Here is a 21,737-nt window from a genome sequence, read left to right on the forward strand (position 1 = left end):
CCGCTTTTATTTATTCCTTTTATTAATTCTTAAGAATTATTTTCAAAATTAAACATTATCTAAGAACAGTGACACATGAATGCAGTGACACCAAGTCCAGTCTCCTGATATACAACGTACCAAATGTACACGAATGTACAGCAACCCCTTAGTAGAACCATTACTTCCAGTTATATACGAGCCGGGTCTACCAGTGGACATTTACGGCCTTCTACACTTGTCTGCTTTTACAAATGAATAAATAACTGAGAAATGTCTCTCTCTACGTAAAGATGTTGCAAGTTTGCAGTTTTATGAGTCCTAATTTTGAGGTTACAGGAGCTTTCGGATAGTTATAATTTTTTTGTATTAACAAGGGAAGTCTAGGAGGAAATTCAAAGGTTCTATGTATAGGAAGAGAAAAAGAGCCAACAGGAAACTCGTTCAATTAATTTCATTTCAAAGTAAAAGGTTTTAATTTTATTTCTATTGCTATATAAAAATTGGAAATATGATAATATTCAATGAATTAATATTATTATAGTGTCGGTTGTAATATTAACATATGTGTTTAATTTTTACAATCATTTTATTAAATTCATACTAACGAATTCCCAGTAAAATTGATTCTATGATGATAAATGAGCATTATTTATTTATTTATACATATTTTAATCTGCTAAACGCACCAAAATAATTATATCTGTGAATTGCACTAAAACAATTATAAGGTACACATTGGAAAGCAATTGTATTGCGAAACCATTTCGAATACTTAACTTATATAGGAATCAAAACCATATTTGTATCCATAAAACTAGGTACAAGTATCATATTCCCATTTCTATCTATCTTAACTACAGAATCTACCACAATAATCGTAAGCATTTCTATAACCAGTATATAAAGACCTATACATACCAGTATCACAATATGTTCTTAGAAGAATAGAAGAGGCCAAGTTACACTGGCGATCGTCATTTCTTTATTTTGGTAGGTCAAAGTAGCTGGGATGAGGACTTCCTACGCACTATTTCGTAAAGTTATCTGCCCATTATAGTTTGTCGAACCCAAACAAGTACTAGAAACGCCCATACATGGTCCCGTATTCTATTGTGCTATGCAATTATCTTCTGGTCTACTATTATCGAATTCATTATTCAAGATTCATTCACAATAGATGACCTTTTGTCGATTTCACTCAGTTTGCGGTACCCCAAAAATAGAGTATTATGCTCTTAATGTTTTTCCTTTTTTATTTACAGGTTGGGGTATAAGGGATTCAAAGGAGAATAATTATATTTCAACAAGGAATTTCCGTTCGACGGCACGTGTGTTGCGGGTCGGTCTTATTAAATCTATTTCTACCATACAAGTACTCATATCTATATTTTTTATGGCGTGAAGAAATCTTGTTACCCGATCCTTGGGGGTCATGTGAGAGTTATATCAAATTTCCTGCACGAAATGGTAGAAAACGACATACTTAAAGTACCATTTATATAGCTTACACAGTGCGAGTCTTTATAATGGCACATTTCGCAAAAAGGCAATCTTAATCATGCTTAATTTTATCACTGCCGAAAATATTTAAAAAACCTAAAGATTTATTCGCATTTCATGGAGGTTTTAAAGCTTCTGTTCAATTTTGTGATCCCAGTGTTTTATTTTTAAACTAAATAATCTACCACGATGAAATAATTTGTTTACTTGTATACAGACTAGAAAAGATACGTGCTTAATAGAAAGACTCTCACTGTATACTATGCTCACTGTATACTATGCTCACTGTATACTATGCTCACTGTATACTATGCTCACTGTATACTATGCCTTTCATACACTTACTGCCAAAAACTTAACCTTTTCGTAACTGTTTTGCGTAAAAGAGAATTTCATTCGCAGTTCCCTCTGGTCCACTTAACATTCATAGCATTAGGATCGAAAACAAACAGCATAATAACTGCGAACATGATCTTTTATTTACATGTCGGGACAAATAAACACTAGGGGTAAAACTGGGTAAACTGGGTAAAACGCCACCCACTACAATTTCGGGGTAAGAGTACTATAACTACGCAGGTAAGAATTTACCCTTCGTTTGTTTCTATAGTGTTTCGTCTTTATTGACTCTTACAGTTATCCTATTTCCATGGGTGTATCGGGTGGAAGGGACACCTTAACGAATACATTTTCCAGGTTTCACTTCTGTGGCCTACATAATATCGAGCTAAATTATTTATGTCTTTCAGTTAATAAGTATTAATATAATATCAATGTATCTAAATAAGAAGCTACACATAGATTATTATAATTACCTACAAAGTTGATTTGGAAGTTTTTTTCCGCGGAACAGTTGAAACAAACTCGTTATATGTAATTATCTTATATCACATCAAAACAATTTCTTTCAAAATACATACATCCACTCTTTACGGATAATGAGAAATACCGATGTCTGAAGCTACCTGCTCTTTTCTTTAAGTAGGTTGAATTTTCCATACATTTCTATAGTCCTTGCCATTTTATATAATGTTACATATTAGACAGACTTAACAACAAAGCCTTCAAAGGCTAAAATACTTAAAAAGAAAAAAGGTAACGATCGTTTGAAGGTAACAATGTACAGAATGGTACTTATTTCTCATGCGTATGGGTACTTTCTTTCACTTTTTCTTGCCGAAATACAAATAGGGCTTATAGATATTTCAGGAACAACCGAGAAGTATTAGGTATTTTCTATCGTTATTGTAGCAGTAAAATATTCTTGAAAAACTTAGTCTTATTCTCTTTTAGTTGACAACCGTAAGATATGCCTATTTATAAGGATTATAATCCGATTATAAGAAGCGCTCATTAAATATGTCTAGGCCAGGCTAATTGTTAGAATCATAAAGTAAACTTTAATATTTTTTTTTGGATACATACTAACTTATGAATAGTAACCATCATTAACTTTATAGAATTTATTAATCTTATTTCCGTACCTACTTGTGTATCATTGCTGACGCATTTATATATCCAAATTCACTAGAGCGTAAGGTTTATGACTGTTAGGCTTTATAGCCTAGGATGATTAATGCCTCATCCGAAATGGTACAAAAATGTTACTGTTCTGTCTATCTAGTTACTCATTATTCGTAGAATCAGGTGGGAAGTGTTACTCATTTAATTTCTAGGAGATGTATTGTAGGGCTATCTGAGATGACTGTTGGAGTAAAGTATTTCCCGTTTGCGATATAGACGGATGTATATATTATTAATATCATCCTGAACAAAAAATAAATATATTATTTTAATGAACACCTTTTTTTAATAACAAATATTTTATTATATAAAATTGATATATCTTACTATGAATAATAATTGAATGGATGAATAATATTATCTATTTGAGTTATTAATTGTTTTAAAGTATTTTACGGTCAGTGACGTCATTCCTCTTTAGACTAGTTTAAGTATTCAGTATCAAACTAAAATATAGAAACTATTGTTTTTATTTTATTTTCTTCAGGAAATAAACAGTCACGTACAAAAAACTTACAAAGGAAAACAATAGATTCAAAAAGACTTTGAGTTCCATACAATTTTAAATAGTGTAGTAAAATGTAGTAAAGTAAAATAAGTACCTACCCACAATTTATTCTAAACATGCAGTCAAATATAAATTACATTACTTTACGAGATATTTAAGAGTTGATTGCGCAATTTCATTTTATAAGATGTTAAACTGTGATTGAAAATATCGATTCCATTAAATTTATCATTATAAGTGTTTGTGTAATTGTGGATACACAATTACACATATTTCCATATCAAATGCTCAAATCTATCAATGAATATTGTGGTTGCTCAATACAGATTACGATAAACAAATATTTACATGAAAAATCTGAAAAGCTAAGAAAATATCTTATCCCAAGCCAATAAGGATCCAATCACACAAAGCAAGTCAAGTATAACCCTCATCGTACGTTTCTATCACAATCATAATTTACGAAAAAATGATGAATGAAGAAAATCTCTTCTCATTTCAATATTCCTACTCTTAATAAGGACGAGAAGAAACGTCAAAATCCAATAAATAGCAAAGAGTCCGAAGATTTGATTTTAAACTTAAGGTAACAAAATATGATTAAAAACATTAGATTCTAAGGTAATCTCGTTTTCTAGATATAATTTCAAAAATATTTTGAAAACATTGAAAACTAACATATTTTTCCCCACAAATGAAGACCAAGAAGACTACACAACCTACTAAAATAATATTTTTATGGAAAGTTTACGTCTATTATTTTGCATCTATTATTTTGTTGAAGATTTGCGTCTATTATATAAATAAAAGAAAACTAGACGTTTTTATGTGATTATAGCAACATTTATATTGCAAAGGTCAAGGTTATTGCAAAGGGCAGGATTAGTCATTAATCCTGATATAATTATTAATAGATTTATGCGTAATTAATTACCAAGACTAGATTAATATGTTGAACTAGTATTTTCTAGGTAATGAATCACATTGTCACAAGTTCACTTTACTATTATTTATTAGTTCCTATTTGCATAAATAATGCTTGTAAATTATTTTATTCAACTATCGTAACAAAACAGGCTCTTAAACAATTGTTAAAAGTTATAAAAAAAATATTAATTAATATTTAAATTTAAACCACGTGAAGTGGCCACTTGGGAGCTAACCCTTCACTTAGGTTGTTATTTTTATACTTTACGACTTTTAAGATCGGCCAAGCATCATTTAATTTATTATTTTTAAACACAGAACGTGTAAAGTGGTCTAATATTCCCATTACTTCGTCTAACAAAACCTGCGTCTGCTTAGGACGGCTCCAACTCAATAGTGATATAGGATTTGGAGTGCAGCGATGCGCCTGCTGCATAGAATTCAGCTCATTCATGTCTTAGCACTTCGCTCTATGTATGTGGAAGGTGGGATTATGGGAGCGAAGTTTGGTTATTACATAAGCAGTTCCAGGGTTAATTATTAGGTACTTTACCTAAGCGGTGGGGGAGCCTTGAATAATTCTGTCTTAAGTTAAACAATGTCGGAAAACTGACAAAAACCGCCAAATAAATTGAAATGATTGTTAAATAAAAACAAAAGCACTGTAAGCTCAATTTACTCTTTTGCCTATATTTTGAATGTTCTAAACTAAAAGTAACAACGGGGAAATGCGAAAAATGTTTTTGCAAAAACTCTCATATTTAACCTTTATAGTTTATTCATTCCGAAATAATTTGAGCATACAAAATACAAAATTCACAGTATGGGGTTAAAAAAAAGGAGTCTTCCGGCTTTGTTACTTAAGCGGTTGAATCAACAGTCGGACGGAAAACAGTACACCGTCGGATTGGGCCAAAGCACCCACTTAATCTCCCTCAGCTAAAGTTGTTAATTTAACCCAACTTGTTTTACATAACTCCTCCCCCAATTGCTGAAGGGACTCCAAAGCCTGGGAGCTGTTACCTTTATAGTTTAGAAGCGAGCTCAGCCTTTCAGTATTAGCTCGAATTAGTGAACCAAATGACCAGAGCGGGAACTTCCGCACGGAGCCCACGTTTTCCTACTGTTGACAGGATGACGTCTACCACAACGTTACCGTGGAACTTACCAAGAATTTCCTCGAGGCTAAATTCAATGCGCTTGTTCTCGTCTTGGGTGATGAACAAGCGGCTTTCAGCAGGCAATGTATCGTGTCTCGTGCGATTATCTCGGCGTAAGTGATTGCGTTGCTCTTGAGACCTTTCGTGGTAGGAGCAGAAGTGGGAAGCGTAAGTCAGTTCGGCGGCAACGCTGTTTGTGTCGACACGTGTTGTGCGTACTCGACGCTTCGATGCGATGTTTTTCGCGCCGATTTCGAATTACTGTTGTATATGCCGAATGTTCCTTTAATGTGTTTTAGTTGAACGTTATGCACTGATATCTGGGAGTTTGTGTGAAGTGGTTCAGTGAATGTTTTGTTTTATAAAAAATTTTAAGTAACTGAGAACTAGTTGATCCTTAGTTAGCAATTCAATTGCTTGAGATTTTCCTTATTTGCTAGGTAAGTGAAAAACTAATAAGATTTTTACATCCTGACCTCATAGGTATTTTAATTAAAATATCAGACGAAGAATTATTATAAGTACTATTCACGTAAATAGATTAATTTTTCAAGGTCTGGAAAAAACGATATTGACACTAAAGTACCTGATAAAAAAACAGCACACATTTTAGATAAAATTGAAATTAAATATTTATAAAGCAGTAAAAATCATTAACTCTTTCATCTCGGGTTAGAACAGCCATAAAATTCGAGAGCAGCTATAAAAGTCTTATCTATGTAACATTTTAAAATCATAAAACATACTCATTTTAGTGAAAACCTCAGACGTGTAAAATCGATATTAACTGAGCATACCCATAACATGTAATGCATCATTAATTCTGATTAAAGATTAATTTCATGCTCACATTAAGCGATAGATGCGTGAATGTATTTGATTCAAACAAAAACTAGTTGGTTAACAAAAACAGTTGATTTTCGTCTATAATCGTGCACAATCTCAACGGCCTTGTGCGTCCGAGTATTAAGTCACCAAGTTGCTAAGTGACTCACGTACTACCACAAATGGGGATCTTATGCGTTCAGTTAGCTAATCGTTGAGATGCTAATTTGTCTCAAACGTGTTATACAATTGATGCGAACATATGCAGTTGCACTATATTACGTAAGTAAATAATGTAAACAAATTAATATGTGCATATGTCACTCAATGTCATGTGTGTTGTGTTTTTTTATCTCCGTGATATGTAAGACTGGGTGTAACAATTATAAATATTTATGTGTTGATACTGTTGCCTAACAATTGAAACGTTATTTTTTTTATTGTTCCTATATTTCTCGTGTTACCAACCTACTGTAACTTGAATGTGAATTTTGCGGTTTCTGAAAATAGTTTTACATCCTTGTTTAATTTAGGAATACAGGAAAATGTGTAATTCATACCTAATTGTTATTTTATGTTATTCTCTAATTAATGGATACCTACGTCATGATAATTAACAATCATCGTTGTTGAAAAATTATCAGAAACTTGAGAACTATCTACATAGCGATGGTTCAAGAAAATGGTGGTTTTACAGTCACGTATTTTTTCCTATTTAATATACTGGGCCTTCTTAATTGACAGAACTATATTGATCAATATCAAGTTTTCGTCCTGCCTACCTAAACACCATATCACCTCTTTTTGCACCACTCTACACAAAAAAATTATTCTGATGACCCATTATCCCATCCACGAAGGTACAACACGAATTCCCACAATGACTCGCACATTGTAATCCGTAAAGCGCTTTACAGCGATGTCAAGCGTATTCAGCGAATGAAGCGGATTGTATTCAGCGATTTCAGTAATGGCAGGTGACGGAAACACCGCCAATGCATTGTAGTGCATTCATTGTGTGCATGACCGCTGTAGCTTGCACCTGAGGTTGGCTGTTGACCTACGATTGAGTTCTCTGATTTTCATGCTTACTTACATGTTTTTGTTATGGTCTGAAAGTAAGCAAGTTTAAATCATGTAGTATGTGTAATAGTAAAGACTGAATGGGTTGCGTAAACAACAAAATATTAAGTAAACATTCCCTAAAGGAGAATTTAAAATTCAGAATCATTGATTTGATTGAGAATGAATTAATAAAGAAAACCTCTTCTATATTTTTATTTACTTCGCTCGGAAATTCAAAATAATTGTCTCCATTATAGAAAGATAGAAAGAAAGAAAAATATTTTTATATTAATATAATTATGATAATGTTAACCAATTAGGAACCAAAAAATAACTTTGAACCATTGGATTTTCTCTTCAACGTAAAGATTTACGTTGTTTTGCTTGTATCTCTAAATAAACAGAAACATCTATCACAGTTTCGAGGTCAAAAATATATTTATGATAGTACTTTTCCACAGAGGCCTCACTTTTTTACGATATTTTGTATAGATGCTCGGGGGAAAAGTATTTTTTCCCTTTTTACTTACGTACAGGCTTTTCAAACGGTTTTCGGTACCTCTACCACCTACTCATGTTCTAAATATAACAATATTTTTGAAATATTTTTTTTTTATAATCAATTCTAGATATCTTGCGGTCTAGTCACATTTTAAGAGAATTGCTTTAATTAGAGACCTATATAAAAGTATAATGTGACCTTTCTTAAGGTTCAAGCAAAAGTTTCTTACGGTTAAAGAGTGGCAGACAGATAGCGTTTCATTCGAATACATATATAATTATTTAAGAATTCATACTTAGTCGATCTTTAAATAAATAAACGCTTATTAGCACATGTAAGCAGTCATTAATGTGTTACCTTCAACTTTGAATGTATGCATTTAAAATTACATACGAAAGATACCTACAAGGTTTGTGCAAATTTTGACCTAGGTCAGGCTTTGACACATATGTTTGGTTCGTTCATATTCGTGTGTCTATAATTTAATATATTGTGTAATATTTTTGAAGTAAAAATAAATCTTCGTTGCATTGGTGCTTAAGTGCTGAAATAAATAGAAAAAGTTCATTCAAATTACGAATGGGTTTTTTCGCTTTTAGTGGTTTATAAGGCCCAGTATTGTTTTTGGGAACGCAATTTTTCTGGAAGAATTACTCAAGATTCTAATCGTAATGGTATCATTGCTTGACGCTAACTTCTAGTGGCATTTCAATCCACGCCAACCATATATCTATGCACATATAATTTTCTTAATTACGATTAGTTTTACTTTAAATTCTCAGAACTATACATATCTGTAATTAACTCCTAGATTATATTATTACTGTTCGATTCAAGATACAAAATTTTAAAACGACAACTCGTTGAGAATTGTACCTTATTACCGTGGCATACGGTTTTTTATTGAATGAGATTATGAAGCAAGTTGAAGGGCCGACCCCAATCCTACAACATTTTCTGAACATTCTTATCGATAGAGTAATTATAGGGTAACCCTATTCGTAGTTATCGCTTACAATATCACAACACTAATTAATTAAAACGCTACATTTTATTTATTTACGTCTTAAGTTTTTTTAAATTACATTTTGCAATAAATAAAAAAAAGTGAGTTAACTTTGACAAGGTTTTATTAAAAAAAAAAAAATTATATATAAGACTATGTTCAACCATCTCATTGGCTGTTAGTAAATTACTGTTTTTCATAAATATTATAACTAAATGAGAAATTATCATAAATGCTATTTTAAAACTTTTTACGTTTTCAGTTTCGTGTACCATTTCTTTTGTTTCCAAGTAACTAAACCAGCTTTCATTACGCAATTATATTCTTTTGTCCAATTATTTTAATAAAGCTGAAACATTAAATAGATATTAATGAAATAATTTCTAAGTAAGGCTCACTATTAATCTTAATTTAGTACAGAAATAACGTACCTAGTTATTTTTCGCTTATTACAGTTTACTTACCCACAGGCTCTCTTAATACTCGTAGAAAGAAACCGGCAAGACTAATTTCAAAATTGTATTTATATTGCTCTTAATTTATAATTCAATGATTCTTGTATATTCATTTAAGAAAATATCCCGTAGGTTAATTTTGTGTGGTGATAAGGGATTTCTAACAAAAAAATCTAAATACGAATCTTGTTGATGCTACAGTGTTTTTTTAATAGACCTACAATAAAAATACTAGAAGATTTATATTTCCAAATATGAATGCCCCAAACTTTATCATTTCGTGATTATTTTTTTCTGGCATTCAACTGTGCAGAAGATGAACAAACTTTAAAAGGATAAAATTCTTTAACCTCAAAAAGTTAAAATTCATCTTCATTATCTTCTCACAAAAAAAACAACGAAAGTAAGCATTTTTGAATTAGCCCAGTAAAGTCGCAGTATCACCCCAAAGCCGTCAGCTTTGCAAATAAAATCTTTCTCAATTGGGTCAGATCTTGTCAAGGAAAGACCGCCGCATTTTGCGTACAAATTCATTTTAATACGCTATTTCTTTATTAAACCTAACTTAGCAGAATATAGCACGGGCTTTACTCTTCGCATACCAAGCAATGCAAAATCTTACATTTTCATGAATAAGTAAAAGCTTGAATGTACTTGGAAAATTCCCACGCCACTACTTTTCCATTCGCCGGTACTTAATCGTCGTATTTCGTATTTTGTGAAAGCTATTGATAATACTCGTGTTAAAATAGCAAGTGTTTAAGAAACACGAATAAATTATTTCTGTAATAAAGATCTAAGAATAGGAAAATTATTTTCTTGGACAGCACAACATAAATCACATTGTTGCGGTTGCTATAAAAACTAGAGCTCCTTTTAATAAAACTATTCTGCCTTACTTATCCTTTGTTGGGACAATACTTCTACGATAATGAGAAAAAAGTAAACAAAGACAGCATACTTCTCTCAAAGAAACCGGAGCAAAAAAATGTATTATCTGGCTTATCCGAAGCCGCGATTACCTATAAATTTTTCTAGGCTGTCATCATTCAAAATGTCTAAGCCTTACCTAAATCCGTGACGTAACGACAACAAAAGACGACCTTATCTGGAAGTTTGTCAGCCGCCAGAGTCATGACCTGGACGACTTTACCTAACAACTTATACGGCCATTAAAAAGTTTAGCCTTTGTAAATAGCAAGTTTAAGGGTAAACTTGGTCGGTCTGCGAGTTAGTGCGTCTCGTTTCTGACAACACAATAACAGTTCCAGGGCTGCGCTTTGTTGTTTCTTCAGAGCAGATGGAGATACCTCCCCTAGCCCAAGGCCAATACCACTGAACTATAAATAAACAAACTAGAAGGGCCAAAGATGCCGCTGTTTTTACAACATGACGTGTGATGTTATGAGAAATATGTTCGCGTCCCGTCGTAAATACTTGTCGTAAAGACATCGCTTTGTAACTAAACAGTCTAAGTTATTACATGCGTTTGTAGACTCGTAAATGATTTTACTAAGACATCGTGTCCCACACATCTTACTTCAAACACATTAAACGCCTACTGATGGTTTTAAACTTAAAACATTTTGGATACATGTACGTCTATTTGTAATATTTTCACGTCTATAAAAGTCAACCTGTATTTATTCTTCCGTGTCAGAGTGGCTCCATAAACTAATTATGTAGGTTTACGCTAGCAGATACTTGACGAGTTGACCATGCATAAAACCCTGTTTCAGTAAATGAGTGTACGAAATTATTCCGTAGAGGATCAGGCAGAGAAAGCCCTGGAGTACATCAAAATTATTGGCGCTTTGATCACAATTTATATCTTGATAATTACTAAGTAGTAAGGTTTACGGTACTTTTGATTCTAAGTATAGTTGACTGTTCTATCTACTTAACTTTAAAATCTTCTGTCACCTGGATAAAATAATTTTCGATCGTTTTTCGAAACATTTTATTTGGATATAAAATGTGCATGATTCCACACGCCCATTAAATTATAGAAACCTTTTATGTGTTTAATATTGATTAGTAAATGTTACCCAATTTAATTCTGTAAATACGTTTATTAATATGAATTTGAAATACATTGCGGATTGCCTATTGAATGTACATAATTAATCATATTTCACTGGATTTAATCTATTTATATGTTATGATGTTTGTTACGTGTTTATCTAATTCGTGGGTCAGGCGTTTGATTGGTAATATATTATTTTGATCATTAGGTTATATTCAGATAGCTTTCACAAATGAATATTTTTTGCACACAAACCGAGTGCACACGTCACAAAACGAATGAATGCAAAATAAGCACAAGAAATCTGGCGGTAAATATCTGGCACCTAAATATCTATTGAATTAAAATACATCTACTTAATTATTCAAAAGATAAAATCCTGAAGCAAAATACATACCTAACCGTTTATTCGGCACATTACAAACTCTTTGAATGCAAATAGGAAATGTCACGATTGAGCACAAACACGTGATCGGTAGCTGCACTAAAGAGATTGATAAGGGTATGAATAATGCAACGCCTTGCAGAGATTTACCCATGGTGTAAGGAAAGATGAGCGGAGATGCAATAACACAAAATAAAAATCAAAATTCGTTTATTCAAACTTGGCTGCAAAACAGCACTTTTCGAACGTCAGAATTTTACAAAAGACAGCCCCCAAAATGCCCACCCTTCACCACTTCCTATCTGTTTTTGCTGGGAAGAAGAACTGTCGCAACAAACTCCTCAGCTACAGGTAGGTCAGGCGCCTTCTTCTAGGTCAAATAGGTACGGTGGGCATGGCCAAAACGACCAGTTAAGGTTACACTAGTCGATATTTTTCCCATACAAAGTTCGGGGTGCTTTTACTCTACATTGTGACATAATACATTCAAAATTAAACTTGATATCGTTTTATATTGTTATTAAGTTTGTCTGTACGGATTTAAAAAAAAATAAAAAAATCCCAGTAAAAAGTTATGAGCCAACAAAGTTCCGTTTTTCTAGACAATTTTAACGCAACTTTGAGTGTTAAAAAGTCCCATAAAACATGTAAAATCTCCAAAACGAAGTCCGCTCCGACATAGCTCAATTACTAAAGAGTTCTATAAAATTTATTTCAAATTGATTTATACAGTAGTTTTTTCAGAAAACGCTTTTTTCTGAAGCACTCTTCGTCTTTTTTTACGTACTCGTTTTGCGATGATTTGTCGTGCATTTCACTCAATAGCATTCCCCCCGGCAGAAGCGCGGGGCGGAGCGGAGAAAGACGCTTATACACACATGCTTATTTCCACAATTTTTACGTTTTGCACGATATTTTGTCGTGCAATTGTGCAAATTTTAGTGCAACTATTTGTTTGTATTGTTTTGGGCTCAGTCTGCTGCTGCGGCCCACGTCTTTCGTATCGTATGTGTGTAGACTATTCTCCTAGCGCTTATCGTACGTAAACATTACACTGACCCCCGGCTAAAACTCTGGATTTCGATACTACCTTCTTTATCTGTTTGACTTGGCACTGAACTTTGGACTTGGTATTTTCGTTTGTGATTGGAATTGTTGGTTTGAGTGGAATAGTGGATACTATTTCAGTGAAGTGGTTTTCATTGAGTGCAAAACACGTGTGGAAAACAATAAGAAACAAGAAACAATGGGTAAGTAGTACAAGTTATCATACCTAAGCTTCCTTATTAGATAGGTTTACCTCTAACCTACTTATCATATATATACCTACATTAGGTACTATTATTATTTTTCCATAAATCAAAGTAGGTAAGTAGGAGTAAAGCTAATAGGTACGTTTCTGGTTTACCGTTGAACCACACGACTTGGGACTTTGCCTCCGGTGGTGTCGATAGGTAGGTAGGATAGAAGTACACCAGTTGCTCTATAAATGATGGCACTATCGTAAATTATTTATTAGGTAGGTACCTAGCTATTATTCGCGGTACGTAAGTTGAACCAAAATGTAACCATAGAAACGATCGCCATTTTTGATCAACTTGCCGCGTACGCTATGTACCTATTCGTAATTAACGTGAACGAAGCCGCGGGTAAGTACCTACATAAAAGCTTGTAAATGAACTACATATTTTGATTATCGGTAGGTAAGATGGTAGGTATTATCACAAAATGTTTTGAGGTTTACGATAATTTTTATCGTAAAATCCATAAACACAGCTCAGAGACCAGCCACGGACACGATATTGTGCCTCAAGTTGAGGCCCTCATCTCTGGACTCACTTACGGCTTGCGCGTCCAACAGTTCCCGCTCGAACGGTCAATAGTGTGTGTAAACTGTGAGTAGGTATAAAAAGTGTAGTCTACATATTTTGTGGCTGTAGGTCTGTACTGTTCAAACTTTGAGTGCGAGAGCGCCGATTGCGCCAAAACATCGTGTGATGTCCGTGTCTCTGTGAGCGTTGCTCGAGCACGCTGTAGGTACCTAGGTATATTTATATTGTGGTCATCGCGCGTGGGCTCCGTGAGTAGGTACGCGACTAGGTTTGCCAACCATACTTTTCATTAGGTACGTACTTTATTTTTGGTAAACATACTTTCTAGGTACTTTTGTGACAAATATTTTATAATTAATATATTATATTTAATATTTTTTTGACGTTAGAAAAGTGCTGTTTTGCAGCCAAGTTTGAATAACGAACGAACACGAATACGTTCTTTTTCAAATCGAATCAAGTTTGTTACTGGCATATGCAATTTTTATTTTAAAAAAATATGATACCGTGTAATTATAACTTGGTATAATTTATTATAATGTTATTTTTGTGGAACAGATTCAAAAACTTGGCGAATGGGGCAAAAAGGGCGTCTAAAACTAAGCGCCCGCAGGAAGAAGCTCAAAAGATCAGCGAGAGGATATTTCATGAATAAAGAAAATATTCCTCCAGTGCATGAAACGTTCCAACAGTAAGTACGATTTATTTACACCGTTGCCATTTCCTCACATTCACGTAGATGAGGTAAGAGAGACTATCACCTTTAGATGCTGAATATCTTCAAAACCACGAGGGTAGCAATTGGTAGCAACTAATGGTAGCTGGTAGCAATTAGGTAGCAACTCTCTATATGTATTTCGAGAGGATCTGAGAGTTGTGACAGGGATCCTGACGCAGACGTTCATTTCGACTAAAGTAGCTGCTAGAAAATTGTGCGTTCTTGCAAAGGCCCAGTGGTAATTCACACCGGGACATGATGTTTATACAAAGCACAACCCCGATCATGAGTGGCGGGATTGCAGTCAATAACTAGTTTATACTAAATAAATGTATGTGTTAAAAAAATGAAGAGGTTTTATAACTATGGTAGTATATGGTGACTGACTAGTGGACTTAGTACTTGTGTGCTTACGGAGACGCGATGCGTTACACGGCGTTTTGGGGGTTCGTTCAGCAGGGGGCCGCGTTATCGCACATAAGGTAATGTACGACAACCTGAGTGACAACGCGCCGCGCAACGCGTCACATCTCCGTAAATAAGCACTTATAGTGGGTCTCGCTTATATAAATCCCCATTTTTTGTTTCAGATCACTTCAAGAAGCAATTTCTGCACAAGGACCTGGTGACTCTAGTGGGATTAGCTCCGATACTTGTCACGTACTGAACACACCGTCTACACCCCAGTCGTAAGTATTTTCATCGGTATACCATAGCTATAACATTTGTAGGATATTTTGGGAAACATTACGATCCTCGCAATATCAGAAAATATTACAATAACTGTATAAGTAGCAGAGAGAGAGATGTTCATTCTCCGTTTCTTAATTTTATTTAATGTTATGTTCTTTTTAGATCACCTCGAGAGTCATTTAAACAAATCGTCGTACAAGCTCAAATACATGAAATACCCACGTCAAGACCTAAAAATGAACTTGGACAAAATGATCCGTGCCATCAAATAGGCTTTACGGTTATTTCAACACAAACTGATTGGGATATCATCGAATCAGACGTTGATTGTGCTCGTGACACTCCGATTCTGTAAGTATAAAATCACTGTGAGCAACTAGAGTAAAATACAATTTATTAGGTTTTACGTATTCTGATTGAGTTATATGCATTTACAGGACTACACAGAAAACATCGATGTCAACGACATATGAACAATATGAACAAAATAAATCCAGTGAGTCTGAGTATGATACAGAACTCTACGATATATCTTTCGATAACGAAAATTGTGGCGTTACTGATTGTGCAAATTTAGAAGGAAACAGAATAATAAATATTGCATACTTATTTCAACAATTGCAAAATATCAGACATTTACCATTCGAATGCAATTTTCAGCATTTAGAATTTATAAAAGAAAAAAGAATTGGGTTTTATTCACAATTTATTTTTAAATGTAAATTATGTAACAAAATAGAAAATATTTACTCTCAGGACTATAATAAGGAAAAAAAAGACATTCCGATAAATTTAAATGTCATAGAGGGTATATCTCAAACTGGCAATGGATGGAGCCAGCTTGACGAAGTATGTGCAAGTTTAAATATGCCTAATATGAGCGAAACCTATTATTCTAAATATAATAAAAAGTTAGCTGGAATTCAAAAAGACATAGCTTTGCAGCTTATGTTAGAAGCAGGTGCAGAAGAAAGGCGCCTTGCTTTAGAAGCTAATGATGTCATGCAGGGTGTACCATGTGTGACCGTCGTAACAGACGGCTCATGGGCTAAACGCAGTTACGGCACAAATTTTAATTCACTTTCTGGTGTGGGTTGCATAATAGGTCACCGGACAAAGAAAATTTTGTACATTGGGGTCAAAAATTCTTATTGTAGCGTATGTGCTATGGCTCGAAATAAAAAATCGGCTACACCAACACATACGTGTTTTAAAAATTGGTTTGGGTCATCTACTGAAATGGAGACGTCGGCCATTGTAGATGGATTCAAAGCAAGCATGGAGATGCACGGAGTTATGTTCACGAAGGTAATTGGTGATGGTGATAGTAGCGTCATGAACGCCCTTAGGGACGCAATGGTGTATGGTCCAAATATAAATATAAGAAAAATAGAATGCACCAATCATTTATTACGAAATAATTCTAATAAATTAAGAAAAACTGGAAAAAAAACACATAATAAAGTTGGCTTTGTACCTGTGCCTTTACGTAAAGCGCTTCTAAGTAGAATACGCCGTTTACACAACGCAGTTACTGGGGCAGTAGCACACGCACAAGAGCTTGAGGCCACAACAGCAGACAAGCTTAGAGTGCTTGTAGAAGATTTACGAAATGGGCCATGCCACGTATTTGGATTCCATGACAGTTGTAAGCCATATTACTGTAAAAGGTTAGTAGGTGAAGAAAACCTCGTTCCACAACTCAAATCTAGCGGGTTGTGGAACGATATTTTTGAAAATCTTGGGTGGCTTATACAAAATGCGGAAAGCTTGCTTCTGAAACAAACTAACAATCCGGCAGAACAATTTAATAGTATAATAGCAAAGTTCCTTGCAGGCAAAAGGGTAAATTTCACAAGAAGAGGGACATACGAAGCTAGATGTTTTTCCGCAGTAGGGCACTATAATACAAAAGATTATAGTTTTTTAAGTATAGTTCAAAGGGCAATATGTCCTGAATCTTCATATGCTTATACGGAAAAATATATAAATAAAATGAAAAGTAAATTAGTAAAGCAACGAACTAGGAGTGAATTATACAAAGCACGTGGAGCCAAAAGAGCTAAGCGCTTCACAGTGGCCGATAAACATTACGGTGAGGTAACAGAGCAAGAGCCCGATATGCCACTTAATATTTTTGAAAAAAAGAAAAATGATTTTCTCATTTCATTAAAGTTAGATGAAAACGAAATACGTGAATTAGAAAATAAAACTCTCACGCAGTCCAATTCAGATTTGTGGGTTGTAGAGCGCAAAAAACGAATAACCGCATCTTTGTTCGGCCAAATATGTAAGATGAAAAATTCTACGCCGTGTACTGCAACATTAAAAAATATGTTATATTCTACATTTGCTGGTAACGATGCAACGCGATACGGTAAGGCACATGAAGGAACTGCAATTGCAGATTTAGAAAATAAAATTGGAAAAAAAATAACACCATGTGGTTTATTCGTATGTATGGATAAACCATACCTCGGTGCGAGTCCAGACGGCCTATTAGGGACAGACGGACTTGTAGAAATAAAGTGCCCGTCATCTGCAGCAGGTCTTTCACCGCTAGAAGCAGTACGGCAACAAAAAATTAAATTTTGTTTAGAGACTGCTAATGGAATGAAGTTGAAAAAAACGCATAATTATTATTTCCAAGTGCAAGGCCAACTGATGGTAACTAAAAGAAAATTTTGTTACTTTGTTGTTTGGACGCCAAATGGCATCGAAATTGATGTCATTGAAAGAGATGATGAGTTTTGGACGCCAGACAAAATGTCTAAATTAGATATTTTTTACCACCGATGTGTTTTGCCAGAGCTGATAGATCCGCGTTACCCTCGCAAATTACCATTTCGAGATAGATTTTAACGATATTGTTATCATTAGCATAACATCATCATTATCATGATATTTCCGGAATATTCTTTGCTTGCTTTGAGTCCAGTAGGCTCAGTGATATCGGCCCCTACTTACTATGTAGTTAGTAGTAGGTAGTGTATGTTGTTAGTTTTAATCCATTTGTATTATTGATATACTTAATTTGTTTTGAGCTGTAGTAACGATATTACGTAAAAAAAAACAATGTCTATAATTATTATGATAAAACAAGTATGTTACCATTATCAATAAAGATTTATCAGTTTCAATTTATTTGTTTTATTCTATAAATAAAAACATAATAATTGAGCAAGCAGTTAATAAAAAGGTGACAACCCTTAGGGTCAATCCCCACTGAAAGAGCAGCGGCCGGCAGCGGCCGTAAATGCAAGGGATTGAGCGCGAGCGCGGCGGGCCGCGCGGCGCCGCGCTGGGCCGCGCCGCGCCGCGCTCCTACATTGTCCGTGCTCTTACGGCCGCTGCCGGCCGCTGCTCTTTCAGTGGGAATTGACCCTTAGCAACTCATTATAGGTACCCAGCCGCGCGGCGCCGGCGCGGCGCTCTCCTGTGTTGCTTGATATGACAGTAAAAGCTCCCTATTCGCGCTTCCGTCATTCGCGGATTAAAAACCGCAACAAAATTTCTAAAATTTCATTCCAAATTCCAATAGGTGTGCAATATCTTTTGCAAGTGCCGTCATATGGTACCGCCGAGCACTTTGATCTAAGCCGCCTTTGTCGCATTTGCCGCAAACACCGCGGTCGGCGTTTTTGAGAATGTAAACAAACAGAAGAAAGCAACCTTATTTCTAAAGGAATAAAGTATTATTTTTATATGTTTCTGTTCCGTTCTTTGGTAAAAGCCGCTTTGCCTATTTTATTGTTTTATCTTTCATATTCGTTACAAAAATTGTGATCGAGTTACACGTCTCTACTGCTCTCTTCGTTCTTCGTATGTATAATGTCAACTAAAAAAATGAGAAACGCTTTTCGACACGAAAATAACTGTGTTACTGCTTAAAAAAATCAAAATGTTCATTTGTTGTTGTAATTGATTTCTAAATACATGTAATACATATTATAGATAAATAACACCCAGACAACATTTGTCCTGGGTGGGAATCGAACCCACGACCTACGGCATAGCAGTCAAGATCACTAAGTACTAGACCAACAGGCCAGTCAAACTGATTTTACATTGTGTTATCATAAAAAATGTTATTAGGTAGGTACCTACGCCTTGGGACGATTACTGAAATCCATGCGAGCATCACTAGTCGGTACCTCATAAAATAAGCAACTTCTATGAAATCTATACTAATATTATAAAGAGGAAAACTTTGTTTGGTTGTAATGGATAAACTCAAAAACTACTGGAACGATTTTAAATATTCTTTCACCATTAGAAAGCTATATTATCTGCGAGTAACATAGGCTATTATTTTATCCCGGTGCGGGCAGTAGCTCCCACGGGACGCGGGTGAAACTGCGGGAAAACGGCTAGTATAAAATGATAACAGTATCTATTATTTTAGTACGAGTTAGTAAGCGCTTGCTGACTTTTCGGTAGCGAGCAGTACACAGCAGCATGTATGTATGTGTGTCTCATGTCGTTTTGATTCGTAACGGTGTTTGTATGCGTGTTTGTTTGCACGAAACGCATTGTGCAAATAGACTAGCGTCTAACTGCTCATCACTGGGGCTATCTCTGTCGCACACGATGTCAGATGAGACAGCGCGCTTTTTGGCCACGCCCCTGAGTGAGTTCGAGCCCGCGACTAGTTTAACCTTAAGGTTCGGGTTCATTTAAACATCTATCAAAGGTCTTTGGTATTACAAAAAATAAGGGCGAAACAATAACCATTTCTTGTCCCTTACACACCCGCACTTTGGCGCGCTACTTTCTTAGATTTTCCGTTATGGCACCTCCGCTAAGTATTTTGTTCTTCAGAGATTTACCAAATGCACTTCGTTCAATGCATATAGTTTTGGCTATCGTGCCGGAATGTGACCGGATACGGATCGAGGTTAGCCGTTCCGCTTTTCTTGACGAACGCCGATAAAAATTATGTGTGAATGTCAATATCAGTGTGGGCTTGAAAAGTACTGTCATTGTTGTACTTTTTGAAGCACCTACCTAGATGGGACTGTTTGAGATTATCTAGACGCGTGTTTTCGAGCCGAAATTTATAACCTTTCACATAGCAGTTCGATGCCTTAAAGGGCAAGTAAAGCCCAAGTATGCTACTAAGTAGCAGTGGTCGTCACAGGTTCACCTAAGAAGCTGTCAGGCGAATTTGAGAAAACTAACACAAGGGCTTGTTAGGTAATTAAACCTGTTATTTTATGTCTTTAAGCACGATGTTATACGCTGTTTAATAAAATTAATAAACTTATGAATAATAAATAACAATAATTAATGTGTGCTCACGCCACATCTAGCACCTTTAACTCCACAATACGAGGTCGTCTTGCTATGTTCAATGGAAAATGAAGCGTCTTCTTTGACAAACTTCGTGACTTCTGCAGCAAACAATAAATTCTTTAGAGTAATTTCGGCAAGAAATATTCTTATCGTAAAATGTTGTATTAAAATAAATGGCAACCTATAGGAAAACGAAATATTGTTTGTCTTAGTGCAATACGACTCTCTCTTTAAATGAACAACCAGGTATGTACTAGATTCTATGTAAGAAGATGGCAATGAAAAACATTTTTATTTTTTCTGAATGATTTGATCATGAATTCTTTCCTTGAACAATCTTATTACATAACTTAACTTGATGTGGTTCTTATATTTCGCTGAATAACTACAAAAACTTTGTTGATTGTACGAGGAAACAAATGACATTTGAGTACAATATTAATAAAATTTCCCAAACTATGCTGTACCCAACTGTCGAAAAGATAAAGCAGGAAAACTTTCATCGCAACGAGATTTAAAATATGAGTGAGTTTGGCAGGCCAACTTTAAACAAGTTTAAAATTAATGAAATAAGTTCTGTATTGTGTTTCCAAATTGGAATGTTAACAGATATATTTTGGACGCTTTCTGTCTTTCTTGTGGAATTATGAAGTGGTTCCTGTTGATTATATTATACAGTTACTTTAGCAAAATAGTCTGAAGACTTATTGTTACAGAAAACTTGAAACATATCTCAAACAAACTTTCTTTACACTGTTAGAAATTACTTTTCGTGGAGATTGGAATCTCGAACCTTCTGCAAACTTATGGCTAAACAGACAAATAATTTTCTGATGTCATTATGATTTCATAAAAGAGGTATGTTGATTAAATCCCCTGTTTGGTTTTACATGCGAATAAATAAACAGTTTCAGGAAATGTAATTAGCGAGTTTTAAAAATTGGTCGGTTTTCAATAGTATCGGGATTTTCCAGTTGAATTAACCGGATCATTATGATGATTATGGATTTCATTATTACTCTGAAAGCCCATTTATTGATAAAAGTGACTACCTACTAAATATGAAACCTACCTACATAATTCATATGAAATCATTTTAACAAAAATCTGAATTTAATTTATAACATTTTAAGCTTTAACCGAATTGATTTGGATGAAAAATGTTATAAGCTTAAACCGACAGATTAGTGGAAAACGGCTAGTTAACTCCCATATAATTGTGTTTTCTAATAAACTTCACCAACATGTAGGTATCGTTTGCAAGTCATGATAAACAATTAACACACATGTGCGTATTGCTGGTGCAGACATGCGATAAAGTTCACGGTCTCATT

At 34.6% G+C, this 21,737-nt stretch overlaps 2 protein-coding genes across 6 annotated transcripts in view; both read left to right on the forward strand.

Annotated features, from left to right (window-relative positions):
- Positions 1 to 5,783: 5,783 nt before the first annotated feature.
- The window catches only part of LOC124632695 (CD151 antigen), a 142,519-nt gene continuing 126,565 nt past the window's right edge, over positions 5,784 to 21,737 (forward strand). For all 3 annotated transcript variants that reach the window (XR_006984660.1, XM_047167642.1, XM_047167640.1), the window contains exon 1: positions 5,784 to 6,041. The gene's annotated coding sequence lies outside the window, so the exon portion shown is untranslated. The remainder of the gene's footprint in view (positions 6,042 to 21,737) is intronic.
- On the forward strand, positions 12,278 to 18,248 carry LOC124632693. Of its 3 annotated transcripts, none has more exons than XM_047167637.1 (5): positions 12,278 to 13,115; positions 14,256 to 14,388; positions 15,006 to 15,104; positions 15,271 to 15,459; positions 15,546 to 18,248. In XM_047167637.1, exons 1-5 carry the CDS (start codon positions 13,112 to 13,114, stop codon positions 17,968 to 17,970), a joined length of 2,850 nt encoding a protein of 949 aa, XP_047023593.1. In that variant the 5' UTR covers positions 12,278 to 13,111; the 3' UTR covers positions 17,971 to 18,248. The 3 variants fall into 3 exon arrangements, with proteins under 3 accessions (XP_047023593.1, XP_047023592.1, XP_047023594.1); XM_047167636.1 differs by lacking the exon at positions 12,278 to 13,115 and adding an exon at positions 13,476 to 13,514; XM_047167638.1 differs by lacking the exon at positions 12,278 to 13,115 and adding an exon at positions 13,558 to 13,953.

This window comes from Helicoverpa zea, chromosome 8, assembly GCF_022581195.2.
Source record: "Helicoverpa zea isolate HzStark_Cry1AcR chromosome 8, ilHelZeax1.1, whole genome shotgun sequence".
NCBI classification, from domain to species: Eukaryota; Metazoa; Arthropoda; class Insecta; order Lepidoptera; family Noctuidae; genus Helicoverpa; species Helicoverpa zea.